At 44.6% G+C, this 18979-nt stretch overlaps 1 protein-coding gene across 6 annotated transcripts in view; it reads left to right on the top strand.

The window, feature by feature from the left end:
* LOC135222901 (serine-rich adhesin for platelets-like) overlaps nt 1–18979 on the top strand; it is a 156821-nt gene that overhangs the window by 83869 nt on the left and 53973 nt on the right. For 4 of the 6 annotated variants that reach the window (XM_064261288.1, XM_064261289.1, XM_064261287.1 and 1 more), the window contains exon 3: nt 2597–2803. The exons of 1 other annotated variant lie outside the window; for it this stretch is intronic. In XM_064261288.1, the coding sequence (XP_064117358.1) occupies nt 2597–2803 (207 nt within the window). Of the gene's footprint in view, nt 1–2596; nt 2804–9822; nt 9921–18979 lie in introns of all 6 variants that reach the window. One more of the 6 variants, XM_064261293.1, reaches the window with a different exon arrangement.

Here is an 18979-nt window from a genome sequence, read left to right as displayed (position 1 = left end):
TTTCACAGTCCCTTCCCTAATGGACTTCACCAACAATGATTCGGATTAGATGCTGCTTTGTCCTGTGAGGGCGCTACGACGCTATCTGAAGAGAACTCGTCACCTCAGGCCTGAGTGTCGATGCCTCTTCGTTAGCACCGGGGTAACCAAGAAAGAAGTTTCCAAGAACACGCTTACTTTCTGGCTGTGTGAGGTGATCAGGAGGGCGTACAAGGCTGATGGTAGTGACGACATCTGTACGCTCCGTCCGAGAGCCCACGAAGTCAGGAGCATTGGTCCTTCCCTTGCGTTCTGCAAGAACTTCTCCGTGGCGCAGGTCCTGGAGGTGGGTGTCTGGGCCAACCAGACCACCTTCACCTCCTTCTACCTTCGGGATATTGCCCACAGGTCCTTGGACACTTTTTCCTTGGGACCCGTGGTGGCTGCTAAACACGTTGTGTAGCTAACCCAGACCCTCGCAGGCTGAACAGCATCGATTCCTGGTGTGACTGTAGAATGGATGATGAATGAGAGTGTGACTGGCTCCTCTTTCCCATCTTTTTCTCCCCTCTACCTGTGGGCAGAGGGACACGGTCGTCACCCTGCTGGAAAGGATGAGGTGCAGGTAAGCTACCCGACCGAGCCCCATCCTATCCCTTTCATTAGGGATAGGAGTGAATATCCACCACTTCCCCCAACAAGGGGGGGGGGGAGAAGTGGAAGCCAACAAGAGACAAACCCATAACTTTGTCGCCTCTTGCAAACAGGAGGAAGTTCTTGCTTGCAAGTTTTAAGAGATACGCTTGCCTCTCTCTTATTACTTGGGTCCAGAGGTCTGACCATTGATCCTGCGGTGCACACCCCGATCAATTGGACAAGGGCTAGAATACCCTCCCTGTTCACAAAGACTCAGATTCCTCCCACCAAGAAGTGAGTCTTCCTATTGTAAAAGGACCGATGGTTTGTATACCTTACTGGAACAAATGACAATTTGTCCAAAATTGCATTTTTCCTAACTATACAAACCTGAGGTCCTTTTATACATAGTCCCACCTCATATCACCCCTCTCTCTGCGTTTTTTGCCTGGCCCTAAAGGAAAAGTGATTCTTCACCTCCCAGTCGCGCGGCGCTCGCGCTGTCGGACAAGCAGTTAACTACCGAACTCCCTTGTTCGAAGCTTACGACCTACCAGCTGCCGCTAGTTACCTTCCTATTGTAAAAGGACCTCAGGTTTGTATAGTTAGGAAAAATGCAATTTTGGACAAATTGTCATTTTTGATTCATGTTATCTCAAGTCTTGAGTTTTAACTGTATGGTATTTGTTCGCTACCCTGCTCACTTGTGGTTTTACTCCTCTGTAAACCTTTTGCTTTTTGTCCTAATAAACACTTGCTATTTTTTGTTTAATCTACTTCTGTTTTCTTTATTAGGTTACTGTTTATTAGGGACCACTTTTTTTTTAACTTCTAAACATGATTTTACTGATAATTAGTCCTTGATATAGTATGTCACCTTCATTTACATCCTAGCTTTTCTCTTTACACAGTGCAATATCAAAAGATGTTATTTTCATTGAATTGTGGTCTGGTAAACACACCTGAATGTGAATACCTTAACTTAGCTTATTACCTCTAAGACAGTAGCTCTTCACATCCAGTTGTAATTTTCATAAGTTAGTTGAGCCCCATGACTGTCAGAAATTTGGGTATCCATGTTAAATGAAATTTAGTCTTGGCTAGCTTAATATACTAGTCCTGGTTGCTAAATATACTTTTAGAGAAAAAGTTTTAATTTAAATGGGTTCCTTTGTTCACTCCATTATTAAAGTTTTATGGTGGCTGTAATATCTCTTTTTGAAATGTTGCTCATGAATATGGTTTGCTTCATCTTTGGTCTCTCTCCTGTATAAAATTTTGTCAATAACTCTACCATTTTCTCTTTTCTTTTAAGTAGTCGATCTGGTTTAGCTTCTGCACCAATTAAAAATAATCTTTCTTTACTAAATGGCTTTGCTTCTGTACACTCAGAGTACTTTTATTGCCACTGTTATTTAATGCTTTAGGAGCACAGCCGCTCACTGCCTCTTTTCCTTACGTGAATTAAGCCTTGCATTTTTAAGAGAACAGATCAATTTTATTTGAGGGAGATGTGAACTAGAAAACTAGACATTGCATTGCCCATATCATTGGCTTTTGCATTTACAAAGTTCTCAGCCTGACTGTTCCAGAACTTTGAGCATAATTTGTAAGTTTTTCCCTTACATTTTTGTTGGATATTGTATTCCACAAGTCATCTGTGATCCTAAATGTCACCCATGTGATTAGCTTCAGTCCCAAATTTAAGAGTACAATATACTACCATATACGTATTAGCCCTGACGTTTCTTGGTAGGGAGGTTCCAGAGTAGGATTATGCAGTAAATAGAGAGATTAATAGCATAGATGACTTGCAGCCCATAAGATGAGGGTGATGAGCTAGCTGAGAATGTTTAGGAAGTGAAGAAAGTTCTTTCCTCATCTGAAATAGAATTTTTTTTTTCAAATAAAAGCTAAACATATTTTATGTACTGTAGTTTAAGTACTTAACATTCTGTCTTGACTAATGCGAATATTGCAGGAACTGTTAAAAAGGCTGAGGAATTGGTATAATGATGAGGTGCTGAGAACTCTCTATGCTTGTGGTTATTTTAAAGATATGAGTGATGCTATTCTAGATGTTCTTGATTGTATACCAACTACAAAATGTGAACCCTTCCATCGCCTGACAATTCAGCTCCTCTATTGCCAAGATGTAGGAGTTTTAGGTCAAGATAGCACCTTAGAGGTAAGACTTTTCTTCAACACAAAATTTATTGTACCATTTCATTATAGGTAGGAAATTTTGTGAATAAATGTTTTGTTCATGAAACTTACCTGTCAGATATATATATAGCTGTATTCTCTGAAGTCTGACAGAATTTCTAAAAACTTACGACACACGTAGTGGGAGTAGGGTGGTTAGTACCCATTCCCGCCGCTGGGAGGCGGGTATCAGGAACCATTCCCATTTTCTATCAGATTTCTTCTGTCGCCGGTGTTGTAAACATCTGTTTACAGCACCTCCGCCTCAGGATTTTGGAAAACTTTCTTTGCTTGAGTATCCTCTTGACTTTTTGGTTATTTGTTATTGGATCGATAGCTTGGCATACGTGACTTTGGATTGTTTTTTATTTTGGCTTGGTTTTTTCCTTAAATATGTCAGGTTCTAGTTCGGCTAGTGCCAGAGTGTGTATGAAAGACGAATGCAAGGTGAGGTTACCAAAAGCTTTGGTTGATCCTCACACAGTGTGTAAAGGTTGTAGGGGGCAAGTGTGTAGGTATGATTTTCGCTGCACGGAGTGTGAAAGTTTGAATGATGCTCAATGGAAGACTTATGAATCCTATGTAAATAAATTAGAGCGTGATAGGATCAGGAGGTCTTCCTCCAGGAGTAAATCGGGTAGTAGACAGGGTAATAATGTAACCCCTTCTAACCCTTCTTTAGATTTTGTGACTCCTAACCCCGTAGTGTTGCCTTCGGGCCCTCAAGTGGTGTCTGCGGAGGGTAATGCCCTTTCGCTTATTTTAGATTCTTTGAAAACTCTGGAATCTAAGGTTCTAGCCCTTGAAAACAGGGAAAGTGCTAAGTGTAGTGATAGTGCCCCCAGTGAAGTGGAGGGGGCGTCAGATCGGCCCTATAGCGCCTCTAGGCTGGGACCTCTGCCGGACTCCCAGGACTCAGGGAGAGGGCATGTCGAAGGCCGAAGGAGGGTTACGGGGATCCCCCACCGATCTGACGTCCCTTCAGCAGTACCTGTTGATGCTTCCCAGGCTGCTAAGGAGCGTGCTCGAGCACGTGTCCTAAAGGATTGTTTCTCGTCTTACGACGCGTCCTCCCCGCGCAAGGGGTGGGAATCTCATTCGGATTCGCGACCGTTGAAGAGGACGTTTCAAGATCAGGACGCTTCACGTCATGCTTTGTCGGATTGGCATTCTTCTCCGGAAAGCGTGTCCTTTCCGCCCCAGAAGAAGGCTAGGTCGTCTTCCGATGATGACGTCTTTGAGCGCCCCAGTCGCTCTAGAGCTAAGGCTGTTCCTGGGAGAAGGAAGAAGGCGTCCCCTCGCCCCTCACCTTCTCGCAGGCATGGCTCTTCTCCTCGTATAGATCCTTCGCAGACGGAGGTAATCCTTGCTATGCAGCGACAACTGGATGCTTTACTTAAGCAGAAGGAAACGGTTTCTGGCCGTAAGAAGGACGATAGACTTCCGATCAAGAGATCAAGACAGTCTTCTCCGCCTGCTCGTCTTTCGTCCCCGTTTCATGGTATTTCGTCGTCTAGACTTCGTTCTCCCCAGCGTTTGTCTAGAGGTGGAAGTAAACGTCAGGAGAGAGAGAGGTTTCTTCATTCTGCCCTCTCTTCTCGACGTGAGGACGCTCGGCGTTCCGACATCGACGTTTCTGATGAAGATGCTTTAGTTTCTGACGGACGGAATTTGGAACGCACCGCTCTGCTTCGTCATGCTTGTGTTGACGTTCATCGGGACGTTCGTCAAGTGTCAATTCCTGTCTCTTCGCGGGACGATCGTAGAGACGCTAGGAGGGACGCTCCGCTCATCGCTTCTTTGGACGCTTCGTTGGACGCTCACTTGGACGCTGATTTGGACGCTTCGTTGGACGCTCAGAGGGACGCTAGGTCTGACGCTCCGATGGACGCTAATAGACATCGTCGTAAGAGCGTCTTGGACGCGAGTACGGAAGTTCGCTCTCGATCGGACGTTATTCCCGAGTCTTTAGATGACGCTACACGTCTTCCTTCTACTTCGCGTTCTACTCAAGTTGTGATTGCTGTTCCTGTATCGGCTAACGATTCTGTTAAGGATACGTTACCCTCTTCTTCTCGTCATCGGTCTGATAGGAGACTTGGAGTGAAAGGTCTTCTACCTCTTTCTTCGGAGTTTAACTCGGGTAAGGAAGAAGGGGAATTGAGCTGTTCTTCGGAGGAGGTTGATGAAGAACAACCCTCGACGTCGTCTTCTTCAGACTATCAAGTTTTGGCTCGGCTGCTCCGTGATTCTTTTGGAGATACCTTCCTTCCTGCTGCTCCTCCTTCTCCTCCATCGCAGTTTTCGTCGTCGAAAGCTAAGAAGACACCAGGGTTTGTTAAGATGAAAACGTCTTTGTCTACCAAGAGGGCTTTCCGGAAAGTTAACACTTGGATGGAGACTAGGAAAGCTAAAGGAAGCACCACTTTCGCCCTGCCTCCGTCTAGGCTTAGCGGTAAGGCAGGGATGTGGTATGAAACCGGTGAGGAGTTAGGTTTGAAGGTTCCGACGTCAGCACAGGGAGATTTCGCCAGCGTTGTAGATGCTTCAAGAAGAGCTCTGTTAGCCTCAGCGAAGGTGTCGTGGACTACGTCAGAGATGGATCATCTGTTGAAGGGTCTGTTTAGATCCTTAGAAGTATTTAACTTCTTAGACTGGTGTCTCGGAGTACTAGACAACCAGTCGCGTAAGCCAGATTCGATCAGCTTGGGGGAGCTGTCCAGTGTTTTGTCATGCATGGACAAGGCCGTCAGGGATGGCTCAGAGGAATTAGCATCTCATTTTTCAGCAGGCGTGTTGAAGAGATCGCTGTATTGTAACTTTGCGGCTAAGTCTGTCTCTCCCGCACAGAAGACAGAACTTTTGTATGCGCCGTTCTCGAGTCATCTCTTCCCCCAGGCTTTGGTGAAGGATCTGGCAGTAAGTCTGCAGGAGAAAGCTACTCAAGACCTTTTGACGCAGTCGTCGAGACGTCCTGCTGTCCCTTCCACGTCTTCAGGAGTTCAGTCTTTAAGAAGCAGAAGCCTTTTCGTGGAGGATCTTCAGCTAGATCTGTATCCCGAGGAAGAGGTCTTCCTAGAGGTAGAGCCCCGGCTAAGTCCAGGGGCAAGAAATGAGAATGCGTGCCTTCAGTCACCGGTAGGAGCCAGGCTTCAGTTGTTTGGAGGAGCCTGGAGAGAAAGAGAGGCAGACACCTGGTCTCTCAACATCATAGAGAAGGGGTACAAGATTCCGTTCGTAAAGCCTCCCCCTCTGACTTCCACTCCCAGGGACTTGTCCCCGTCGTATCCTCAAGAAAAGCAAAGGATTCTTTTCGATCTGCTCGAGCAGATGCTCGAGAAACGAGCAGTGGAACAGGTCTTAGACCTGGCTACGCCAGGATTTTACAACAGATTGTTTCTTGTTCCGAAACACTCGGGAGGGTGGCGGCCAGTCTTGGACGTAAGTCGTCTGAACCTCTATATAGAAAAGCAAAAGTTCAAGATGGAGACACCTCAGTCAGTTCTGGGGGCCTTAAGACCGGGGGATTGGATGGTATCACTCGATCTTCAGGACGCATACTTTCACGTCCCCGATACACCCCCAGTCTATGAAGTACCTTCGGTTCGTCCTGAAAGGAAAGGTGTTTCAGTTCAGGGCTCTCTGTTCGGTCTGAGTACGGCCCCATTCGTGTTCACCATCTTAATGAAGAATGTGGCGAGGTGGCTCCATCTTTCCAACATCAGAATCTCGCTCTACCTGGACGACTGGCTCATACGAGCTTCTTCGCAGACCCGGTGCCTGAAGGACCTGAAAACGACTCTGTCTTTAGCTGCGTCCCTGGGACTTCTGGTGAACTTCGAAAAGTCACATCTGACCCCAACACAGTCCATCGTGTATCTGGGGATTCAGATGGATTCAGTGGCTTTCGGGCTTTTCCGTCCCAGGAACGTCAGCAACAAGGCATAGAGAAAGTGTCAGCCTTTCTAGGGAAAGATTCATGCTCGGTGAGGGAATGGATGAGTCTGCTGGGGACCATTTCCTCGCTGGAGAAGTTTGTTTCCCTGGGGAGGCTACATCTCCGACCTCTTCAGTTCTTCCTGTCGGACAATTGGACAGAGAAGGACAACTTCGATATGATCCTAACCATCTCAGAAGAGGTGAAGAGCCATCTAAGATGGTGGCTCGATCCGTTAAAGCTCTCAGAGGGCATATCCCTCAAGCTTCGGAACCCCGACCTAGTGTTGTTCTCCGACGCGTCATCCACGGGGTGGGGAGCAACACTAGGGGGGAGGAAGTGTCAGGCACCTGGAGAGGGGAACAGGTAGCCTGGCACATCAACTACAAGGAGCTGGCAGCGGTTCAATTAGCGCTCCAGTTCTTTCAGGACAAAGTCTCTCGTCGAGTGGTTCAAGTCAACTCGGACAATACCACAGCCCTGGCATACTTGAAGAAACAAGGAGGAACTCACTCTCGCTCCCTGTTCGCTCTAGCGAAGGAAATTCTGATTTGGGCGAAGGCAAGAGAGATCACGATCTTGACAAGGTTCATTGCCGGAGTCGAGAACGTCCGGGCGGATCTCCTCAGTCGACAAGGTCAGTTGCTGCCGACAGAGTGGACCCTCAATCAGGACGTATGCCAGGAGCTGTGGAGTCTTTGGGGACGCCCCTTTGGTGGACGTTTTTGCAACCGCAAGGACGACGAGACTTCCTCTTTACTGCTCCCCAGTTCTCGATCCGGGGGCAGTAGCAGTAGACGCCCTGTTATGGGATTGGACGGGCCTAGACCTCTACGCATTTCCCCCCTTCAAGATTCTGGGGGAAGTGATGAGAAAGTTCACAGCTTCGGAGGGGACGAGGTTGACGTTAATCGCCCCCTTTTGGCCTGCAGCGATCTGGTTCACAGAGGTGATGTCCTACCTGGTGGATTTTCCGAGATCTCTTCCGTTAAGGAGAGATCTACTCAAACAGCCCCACTTCGAGAGGTACCACAAAAACCTCTCCGCTCTGAGTCTGACTGCGTTCAGACTATCCAGAAGTTGGCCAGAGCGAGAGGTTTTTCGAAACCTGTGGCTAAAGCTATCGCCACCGCGAGAAGACCTTCGTCAATCGCGGTTTACCAGTCGAAGTGGGCAGCTTTTAGGAGCTGGTGTAGGAAGAAAGGAGTTTCCTCTACCACGACCTCTGTGAGCCAGATCGCCGACTTCCTTCTTTATCTCAGACGAGATTTAAAGCTCGCAGTGTCAACCATTAAAGGCTACAGAAGTGTCTTGTCTGTAGTTTTTCGACATAGAGGTCTTGACCTTGCTAATAATAAAGACCTTCATGATCTGAAATCTTTTGAGACCACCAAGGTACCGATGGCTAAGTTGCCTTCGTGGAATCTGGACGTGGTTCTCAAGTTTTTAACGTCAAGCCGCTTCGAACCTATTTACTCTGCCTCTTTGCGAGATTTGACGAAGAAGACTGTATTCCTAACTGCTCTGGCGACGGCGAAGAGGGTTAGCGAGATACAGGCGATTAGTAAACACGTCGGCTTCAAAGGGCATAATGCAATCTGCTCTTTGAGTATGTCATTCCTGGCTAAGAATGAGAACCCTTCCAACCCTTGGCCTAGGACGTTCGAAATAAAAGGTATGGCAGAAATCATTGGTCAAGAGCCAGAAAGAGTCCTGTGTCCTGTTAGGGCTCTTAAAGAATATCTTCGTAGGACAAAGGAGTGTAGAGGTTCTGCGGAGAACTTATGGTGTTCGGTTAAGAGGCCTAATATGCCCATGTCTAAGAATGCACTGGCATTCTTTTTGAGGAACACCATTAAGGAGGCGCACGCTTATTGTCAAGATAGTGACTTTAAGCTTTTAAAAGTTAACGCTCATGAAGTAAGGGCTATTTCGACTTCTATAGCCTTTCAGAAAAATATGGCTCTCAAAGATATTTTAAGTGCCACTTTTTGGAGAAGTAACTCAGTGTTCGCCTCGCACTATTTACAGGAGGTCAGAACGACATATGAGAACTGTTACTCTCTTGGACCATACGTCGCCACAGACACTATCTTGGGGGCAGGAGGTAGCACTCATCCTTTCCCATAGAAAAGGGTAGGTGAGTTTTTAATGTTCGTAATGTTTATGGTTGTAGGGTCGGCCGCCGATGCGGTCTTCCCTTCTTTTAGCCTTTGGTATATGGGAGTATTTGATTAGGCTAACTTAGGTGGTGGTTTTGCCTCGTTGTCCTCTTGAGTATGGTCATGGTCTAGTCACATTGTGGTCTCGTCCCCGTTGGCAGATCATCTAGAGCGCACCAACTAAACAGGTCTCTACCTTGTTGGTAACTCTAGTGAAGCAGATGCAGGCTTGGGTGACAGTAATCACGAAGTCAGCTATGCTAACAGGTAAGGAACCAAGATGTCAATCATCTACATATATATGTTTCCTAAATCCTTTTCTGTCTCTCCCACTGCCAAAGGTGGGATTCAGCTATATATATATCTGACAGGTAAGTTTCATGAACAAAATGATATTGTTAAGATACAATAAAGTTTGTTCATACTTACCTGGCAGATATATATATTTTAAGTACCCACCCACCTCCCCTCAGGAGACAGTGGAGATAGAAATCTGATAGAAAATGGGAATGGTTCCTGATACCCGCCTCCCAGCGGCAGGAATGGGTACTAACCACCCTACTCCCACTACGTGTGTCGTAAGTTTTTAGAAATTCTGTCGGACTTCAGAGAATACAGCTATATATATATCTGCCAGGTAAGTATGAACAAACTTTATTGTATCTTAACAATATCATTTTAATCAGCACATCCTTGGTTGATGTGATGATTTTTTTTTTATTAAAGGAGACAAAATTTGGCAATATTTCCACTGAATGTATATTTGGGAAAAGCAAAGGAATCTCCTCTGATGTAATTCTACCAGACCTTAGTTCAGATGTTTATCTTTGTTTGTTTAATTGCAACTAACTACCAACCAGTTAAATCTTACACATATATTGGTATATTAAGGTGTCAACACAGTTTTTAGATGATTTGGAGCATGGCTTTTGGAATGGTTCTGATCAAGTTGCAAGAATTATGCTAATCCTGGTCCCAGTTTTGGGCCTGGTCTCCTCAAGGTATTGAGTGTGAAGTGTATATACAGTGCTACTCTAAGTACCTAAGTATGCTTGAGTTATGTACGTGTTTTGTTCCTCCACTAGTATGGGCTCTTTGGAGGATGAGTTCATTATGTACAAATTATGATATTTTCTTGGAAATTATTGTGCAATGAAAAACTAGCAACAGGAATGACAGTGGTTGTGTATCTCACCATCAAAATACGTATACTATAATGGAGTTAATACTTCATATCATAGATACTATTTAGCTAGTAACTATGGATAATGGTAAGTAGTAATCCAGACCGTATGATTATAGCAATACTAGTGGTTTTAAGTGTTAATAATATAAACTATATGAACACAGCAGCAATATTAATAATCCACACAATATGAATGTACAGTGGAACCTCGACATACGAAAGTCCCAACTTACGAAAAATTCAAGTTACCAAAGCAAATACAAAGATTTTTTGTTCTCTGCAGACGAAAATAATTCGCGTTACGAAAGGGTGTTACTGTAAAGTCCCGAGATTTGCTCGGACCACCAAGAACAATTTTAAAACGCACGCCGCCAACTGAGTAGACTCGCCACCATCCTCCCGTTCTCCCATTGGTTCCTGATGCTAGTCACCGCCGTAAGATCCTGCTCTCTTATTGGTCAGCATCTCTCCCATCTTGCATCTGCGTAAAGGCGTCCTTTGGCCACTCCATTGCAGCATCGTTATCATACCCACACGGATTTAGTTCGTTCACATATACAATTTAGTTTGTTAACGTAAATTCGTGTTAGTGATTTCACTTTGTACATAATCATGTTGTGTGAGAACTTAACCCTTAAACGCCGAAGGGGTATATTAAAAATTGTCTTCCGTGTGCCAAGGGGGTCCCGAAGTGAGCGCGGAAGAGGAAAATTATTTTTTTTTTCAAAAATTCACAGCGCGCTTAGTTTTCAAGATTAAGAGTTTATTTATGGCTCCTTTTTTTGTCATTGCCTGAAGTTTAGTATGCAACCTCAGAAATGAAAAAGATTATCATTATCATATATAAATGTGATATATGATAGCGCGAAAACAAAATTTCATATATAATTGTATTCAAATCGCGCTATGCACAAAACGGTTAAAGGTAACGAGTTAATTTTTTTTTCGTTGTAATGTACACTAAATTGCGATCATTTTGGTATATAACACATTGTAAAACGATAAAAGCAACACAGAGAAAATATTATCACAAAATGATGCATGAATTCCTAACGCGCTGACGTAAACAAATATTTTATTCAAAAATTCACCATAAATCTAAATATTGTCCTAGAGACTTCCAATTTGTTTCAAAATGAAGAGAAATGATTGAATATTACTATACTGTAAGAGTATTAGCTTACAATTGCAGTTTTCGACCATATCTGATGAGTTAAATTTGACCGAATGTAGAATTTTTTTTTATATTTTTTTATATGCAATTATTTCGGAAATTAGAAAAGCTACAACATTCAAATATTTTTAGTTTTATTCTACATAAAATTGCGCACATTTTCATATATAAAACTCTATGAAATGCCTAATATAAAATAGAGCAAATATTCCGAGAATGCGATGCACGTATTTCGGAGATTTGCGGGGGAGAATCTGCGCGCGGAGGGAAGGAAAGTTTTTTTTTTTAATTCACCATAATTCTAAATATTGTGCTAGAGACTTCGAATTTGTTTCAAGATGAAGATAAATGACTGAATATTACTAGACTGTAAGAGTTTTAGCTTACAATTGCGTTTTTTCAACCATTTCGGTGAAGTCAAAGTTGACCGAACGTGGTTTTTTTTTTTATTTATCGTGATTTATATGCAAATATTTCAAAAATGAGAAAAGCTACAACCTTCAATTATTTTTAGTTGTATTCTACATAAAATTGCGCACATTTTCATATATAAAACTTTATGTAAAGGCTAATTCAAAATGGTGCAAACATTACCACAATCGCACGTATGATTTTTTCGGAAGAGTTACCGCACGGACGTAAGGAAAATATTATTTTTTTCATAAATTCACCATAAATCGAAATATTGTGCTAGAGACTTCCAATTTGTTGCAAAATTAAGGTAAATGATTGAATATTACTAGAATATAAGAGTTTTAGCCTTCAATTGCGTTTTTTGACCATTTCGGTAGAGTCAAAGTTGACCAAAGGTTGAAAATGTGTCACTTATCATTTTTTATATGAAAATATTTCAAAACTGATAAAAGCTACAACCATGGGTTGTTTTTAATTGTGCATGAAATTGCGCACATTTCCATATATAAAACTTTGTAACGGCTAATTTAAAATAGTGCAAACATTACCACAATCGCGCACATGATTTTTTTCGGAAGAGTTACCGCGCGGACGTAAGGAAAATGTTTTTTCATAAATTCACCATAAATCGAAATATTGTGGTAGGGACTTCCAATATGTTGCAAAATGAAGGTAAATGATTGAATATTACTACAATATAAGAGTGTTAGCTTACAATTGCATTTTTCGACCATTTCGGTAGTCAAAGTTGACCGAAGGTTGAAATTTTGGCATTAATCGTTATTTATATGAAAATATCTCAAAACTGATAAAAGCTACATTCATGAGTATTTTTTTGTTATGTTCTACATGAAAATGTGCACATTTTCATATATAATACTCCATGTAACGGCTAATTTAAAATGGTACAAAAATTATGTCAGTGACAAAATAATTTTTGAGATGTCACCGATACTTTATAGTGCGGCAAGAAAGAAATTCGCTTTTGCGCGCCTGTGTAACAATTGTAAACAAAACAACACCCTGATCCGTGAACTCCCAGCATCCCCCAAGGCGCGTGATTCAAAAGTTTTCGGCTGGTAGGCCTATAAGTTAAAGGGTTAATTAGTACATAACTTAATTACAGTGGTACCTTGGGATACGAAATTATCCGTTCCAAGGCCCCCTTTGTATCATGAGTTTTTCGTATCTTGAATCGTATTTTACATGTAAAATGGCTAATCCGTTCCAAGCCCTCCAAAAACACCCCAGTAAATTTCATAATAAAGCTAAATTGACCTATAAACAATGAAATACTACAACAATATGGACCATACAATACCTAACTTAATACGTACTGCTAATATGTACTTCATAGTACCTGTAAATAAAGTGTATTAGTGTACATGGTATACAAGAAATACTGTACTACGTACATATGTAGGTATGTAGTAAAATGTGGAAGCTTACCTTTCGAGTGAGGCTATCTCCGAAAGTGGCGACAGAGGAGGAGGACAAACGGCAGATATGTACACTTAACTTTACGAAACACACACAAAAATGTCAGGAAAACATAAACTAAACTTTATGAAACACATTAACAAATCTGTAACACTTAAGTTTACAAAAAACTTAAAATTAATTTGTTTTACATTTTTTTTTTTACATTTTTTTTTTATTTTTTTTTACTTTTTGATAGTTTACGTATTTTACAAAATTTCAATTTCTTCACCTCCGAATGGATGCCAGTCTGTTTACGGAATTTTTCGAACCACCCATGAGAAGGCTTGAACTCTGGGGTTGCCGTCGATGTCCCCTCTCCTCCGTCGTCTTCGGCTTGGGCAATCAAATCGCCGAAAATAGCGCTGGCCTTCTGGCAGATTGCCATCTCGGTTATCGTATCGCCATCGATTTCTTTGTCCTCAGTCCATAGAAGAAGCAGCCTATCCATTTCATCATGCACATGGCTGCCCTTGTTGGACAAAATAGTCACGCTCTTGGAAGGTGTAGTTGCTTTGATGGCTTCCTTCTGCTTAAGGATGGTGCCTATTGTCGACGGATTTCGGCCTTATTCCTTAGCGATCACACTCAACCGCAAGCCAGCTTCATACTTTTTTATTATCTCCATTTTTGTCTGCATAGAAAGCATTCTCTTCTTTCTGTGAACTAAAGCAACTTTCTTGGGACCCATGACTACACTGTACGTAATTAAGTTAAGTAGTATACTAATTAGGTTCTCACACAACACAATAAAGTAGTACAATGAAATCACTAACACGAAGTTACGTTAACAAACTAAATCATATACTAGTATGTGAACGAATGAATTCCGTGTGCGTATGATAACACTCATGAGAAGCAATGGCTGAAGAAGAACGCCGCTACGTACGATGCATGATGGGATCATGGGAGGGATGTTGACCAATAGGAGAGAAGGATCTCATGGCGGTGACTAACATCAGGAACCAATGGGAGAGCTGGAGGATGGTGGCGAGTCTACTCAGTTGGCGGCGCGCGAGTTTCAAAATTGTTATTGGTGGTCCGGGCCAATCTCGGACTTTACAGCAACAACCTTTCGTATCTTGAGCAATTTTCGTATGTAGAGCCGTAAAATTTTTCGTATTTGCTTTCGTATCTTGAGTTTTTCGCAAGTTGAGCCTTTCGTATCTCGAGGTACCACTGTACGTAGTGTCATGGGTCCCAAGCAAGTTGCTGAAGTTCACAGAAAGAAGAGGATGCTTTCTATGGAGACAAAAATGGAGATTATCAAGAAGTATGAGGCTGGCATGCGGTTGAGTGTGATCACTAAGGAATACGGCTGAAATCCGTCAACGATAGGCACCATCCTTAAGCAGAAGGAAGCCATCAAAGTAGCTACACCTTCCAAGGGCGTGACTATTTAGCCCAACAAGAAGAATCACATGCATGATGAGATGGAGAGGCTGTTGCTTGTATGGATAAAAGACGAAGAAATCGCTGGCGATACAATAACCGAGACGGCAATCTGCCACAAGGCCAGCTCTATTTTTGGCGATTTGATTGCCGAAGTTGAAGACGATGGAGGAGAAGGGACATCGACACCAACCCCAGACTTCAAGGCTTCTCATGGGTGGTTTGAAAAATTCTGGAAACGGACTGGCATCCATTCAGTGGTGTGGTATGGGGAGGCTGCCAGCTCGGACACGAAAGCGGCCGAAGCCTTTATTAAGATGTTCGACAAAATTACGATCAACGAAGGCTACAGTTCTCAGCAAGTCTTCAACTGTGATGAGACTGGCCTTTTTTTGAAAAAAAATGCCTCGTCGGATGTACATCATGGAGGAAGAGAAGAAGCTACGCGGGAATAAGCCTATGAAAGACAGGCTTACGCTCGCACTTTGTTCCAATGCCAGTGGGGATTGTAAGGTGAAGCCCCTACTAGTGTATCATTCGGAGACTTCTCGAGCCTTCAAGGCCCACAAAGTGTTAAAGGAGAAGCTTCCAGCGATGTGGAGAGCTAATGTGAAAGCCTGGGTAACGAGACTTTTGTTCACGGAGTGGGTAAATCTGTGTTTCGGCCCGACAGTGAAGAAATTCTTGGAAGAGAAGCACCTTCCTCTGAAATGTCTGCTGGTGTTGGACAATGATATCGAACTTCAAGAAGCTGTATACGAAACATCTTTTCAAGAGATGTTTCGACATCAACAACGCTACAAACCTCACCTTGCGTGAATTTTGGAAGGAGCATTTCGATGTTGTCACATGCATCCGACTCATCGATCAAGCTTGGCAGGAGGTTTCGAGGTGAACCTTGAATTCTTTGTGGAGGAAACTCTTGCCTGATGCCGTATCTGCCCCAAGACTTTGAGGGGTTCAACATGGGTGAAGCTGATGCAGATTCAGAAACAGTTGATGATCCTGAAACTGTTAGCAACCAGATCTTGAAGAGATCGTTGCACTCGATAAGTCCATGGGGCTGGTCGTCGACGAGGACGACATCAATGACCTTCTCGAGGAGCACCAAGAGGAGCTTACGACGGATGACCTGAAGGAGTTGGAGGCCATGTAACATAACATCGTTCAAGAAAAGTTCTCTAGCAGTGGTGAGGAGGAGGACCCTATGACAATGGCAGAAATTAAGGATGCTCTAGCTGCTTTTCATAAGGTGCAATCATTTGTAGAAAACACACACCCTGAAAAGGCTTACACAGGTCGTATGCTTGCGCAGCTCGATGACGTTTGCCTGGGTCGTTTCAGGAACATTGTGAAAAGCCGGGTGAAGCAATCTTCCTTGGATAGTTATTTTTTAAAGAGGCCTTTAGTAGGAGTAAGCAAACAGGAAGATCCGAGTGATACGAAAAAACAAAGTTGAAGGTGGTGAAGAAATTGAAATTTGTTCATGAGACTTACCTGTCAGATATATATATAGCTGTATTCTCCGTAGTCTGACAGAATTTTAAAACTTGCGACACACGCAGTGGGAGGCCAGTTGGTTAGTACCCATTCCCGCCGCTGGGAGGCGGGTATCAGGAACCATTCCCATTTTCTATTCAGATTTTCTCTGTCTCCGGTACTGTCAACACCTGTTTTCAGTACCTCCGTCGTTGGATTTCGTAAACTTTCGTTGCCACTTGAGTATTTTGATTGTCTTTTGGTTTTTTGACTTGGATTTGTGGCTAGGCATATGCTATTGTGGACTGTTTTAGGTTTTGCTTTGATTTTTCTTGGTTAAGATGTCTGGATCTAGTTCTGCTAGTTTCAGAGTATGTTGTGTGGAAGAGTGTAAGGTGAGGCTACCGAAAGCTTCGGTAGATCCTCACACTGTATGCACGAGGTGTAGGGGACATGTATGTTTGATAAATGATCGGTGTAAGGAGTGTGAGAGTTTGCCTGATTCCAGTTGGAAGACTTATGATTCCTATGTGCGTAAGTTAGAGCGTGACAGGATCAGGAGGTCTTCCTCCAGGAGCGTGTCAGTGAGTAGAAGTAAGGGTAGTAATTTTTTACCTGCTAACCCTCCTGTAGACTGCTATTCCTAACCCTGTGGTGTTGCCTTTGGGCCCTGAGGTTGTGTCTGCGAATCCATAATCACAGACCTCCTGTCTGTGATTATGGATTCCATCCGTAACCTGGAATCGAAAGTGCTCGCTCTGCAAAGTGGTGTTGTGAAGTGTAGTGATGGTATTAGTGCCTCTAGTGTTGTGGAGGGAGCGTCAGATTGGCCCTATAATGCCTCTAGGCCTGGGCCTCTGTCGGACTCTCAGGACTCAGGGAGTGGGCAAGTCGAAAGCCGAAGGAGGGTTACGGGGGCTCCCCACCGGTCTGGCGTCCCTTCGGCAGGTCCTGATGACGCTTCCCAGGCTGCCAAGGATTGTGCTCGTGCACGAATCCTTAAGGATTGCTTCTCGTCCTCCAAAGCGTCCTCCCCGCGCAAGGGGTGGAGCTCTCGGAAGGACTCTCGCCCTCTTAAGAGAAGCTTCAGAGAGGAGGACGCTTCATGTTCTTTTTCTTGAGAGGCGTTTCGGTCTTCACCTGAGAGTTTTGATGCTTTCCCGCTGCAAAAGAGGACCAGGACGTCATTGGAGGATGATGCTGTTGAGCGCCCCAGTCGTTCCAGGGAAAGAGCAGTTTCTTTTCCTGTGAGAAGGAAGAAGGCGTCCCCTCGCCCCTCGTCTTCCCACAGGATCAGCCCTTCCCCTGAGAAGGAGACTTCTCCTACGAAGAAGATTCTGCTAGGAATGCAGCGGCAGTTAGCTTCGTTTTTCGCCAAGAGGGAGGCAGAGCCGCGTTGACGCAGGAAGGACTCGAGGCTGCCTATCAGGAGGTCCAAGCAGTCCCCCTCTCCTCCTCGTTCGTCTCCTTCGTCTGCTTCGTCGCCCTCTAGATTTCGTTTGGCACCCCAGCGCTTGTCTAGAGGTTTTGATGAGCGTCATCCCTGACACACTTCTCTAGACTGTAAGGCTCATCGCAGCAGGGATCGCCGAGCTTCTCGACATGACGCTCCTCTCGCTCTCCTTTGTGACGCTCTGCATGCTGCTCAGCGTGACGCTCCTCAGGCTGCTCGTAATAACACTTCTCATGCTGCTGCTGCTCGTCAGGACACTCGTCAGGACGCCCCCTTCGCGGATCTTCGGGACGCTTCAGAGGCTGCTGTCAAGGATGCCCAGCCTTGTTCTGCTAGTACATCTTCGAAGCGGAGGTCCCTTTTGCGAGTTGGGCCTCAAGGTCTTAGACCACCTCACCTCCTCGGATTTTTGAAGACTCTTCTGTTGCTCCCGTTGAAGAGGGAGTGTTATTAAGTTCGGCAGAGCCTGCGGATGAAGAGCAGCCTTCTACTTCGTCGTCGACTTCGGACTACCAGGTTTTGGCCCGCCTTCTGAGGGACTTGTTTGGAGACAAGTTCCAACCTTCTGCCCCTTGCTCTCCTCCTTTGCAGTTAGCCTCATCGAAGATGGGGAGAACGCCAGGCTTTGTGAAGATGACGTCTCTTTCTACGAAGAGAGCCTTCAAGAAAGTCCATGATTGGATGGATTCTAGGAAGGCCCAAGGCAAGACTTCTTTTGCCCTGCCTTTGTCGAGGTTGAGTGGAAAGGTGGGGATATGGTATTAAACGGGAGAGGACGTTGGTTTGAGAGTTCCTTCCTCTTCCCAGGGAGACTTTGCCAGCCTTGTGGACGCTCCAAGGAGGTCTCTCCTTTCCTCTGCGAAGGTGTCTTGGACTCTTTCGGAACTTGATCATCATCTGAAAGGGCTGTTTCGAACGATGGAGGTCTTCAACTTTCTGGACTGGTGTTTGGGAGTCCTGGACTTGCAGTCTCGGAGTCCTGACTCGATTAGTCTGGGGGAGCTGTCCAGCGTTTTGGCGTGCATGGACAAGGCCGTCAGGGATGGTTCGGATGAACTGGCTGCCCACTTTTGTACGGGGCTTTTGAAGAAGAGGGCCTGTACTGTAACTTCACAGTGAAGTTTGTTTCTCCCTCACAGAGGGCAGAGTTGCTGTTCGCCCCTCTGTCGAGCCATCTTTTCCCTCAATCCATGGTCAAGGATCTCGCCGTCAGCCTGCAGGAAAAGGCTACCCAAGACCTCCTGGCCCAGTCGTCCAGACGTCCAGCAGTCCCTTCGGCTACTCCACTTGGACAGGCTTCCAAGAAACCGAAGCCCTTTCGCGGAGGAGCTTCCTCGAGATCGTCTCCTTGAGGAAGAGGTCTTCCCAGAGGCAGAGCCCCTTCCAAGGTTAGGGGTAAGAAGTGACTTGTCGGACCTTCAGACACCAGTTGGAGCCAGGCTTCTTTCCTTCGCAAAAGCCTGGAGAGCGAGAGGGACGGACA

Source organism: Macrobrachium nipponense, chromosome 8, assembly GCF_015104395.2.
Source record: "Macrobrachium nipponense isolate FS-2020 chromosome 8, ASM1510439v2, whole genome shotgun sequence".
Taxonomy (NCBI): Eukaryota; Metazoa; Arthropoda; class Malacostraca; order Decapoda; family Palaemonidae; genus Macrobrachium; species Macrobrachium nipponense.
Note: the sequence above shows the minus strand (reverse complement) of the source record. Positions and strands in the feature narration are given on the sequence as shown.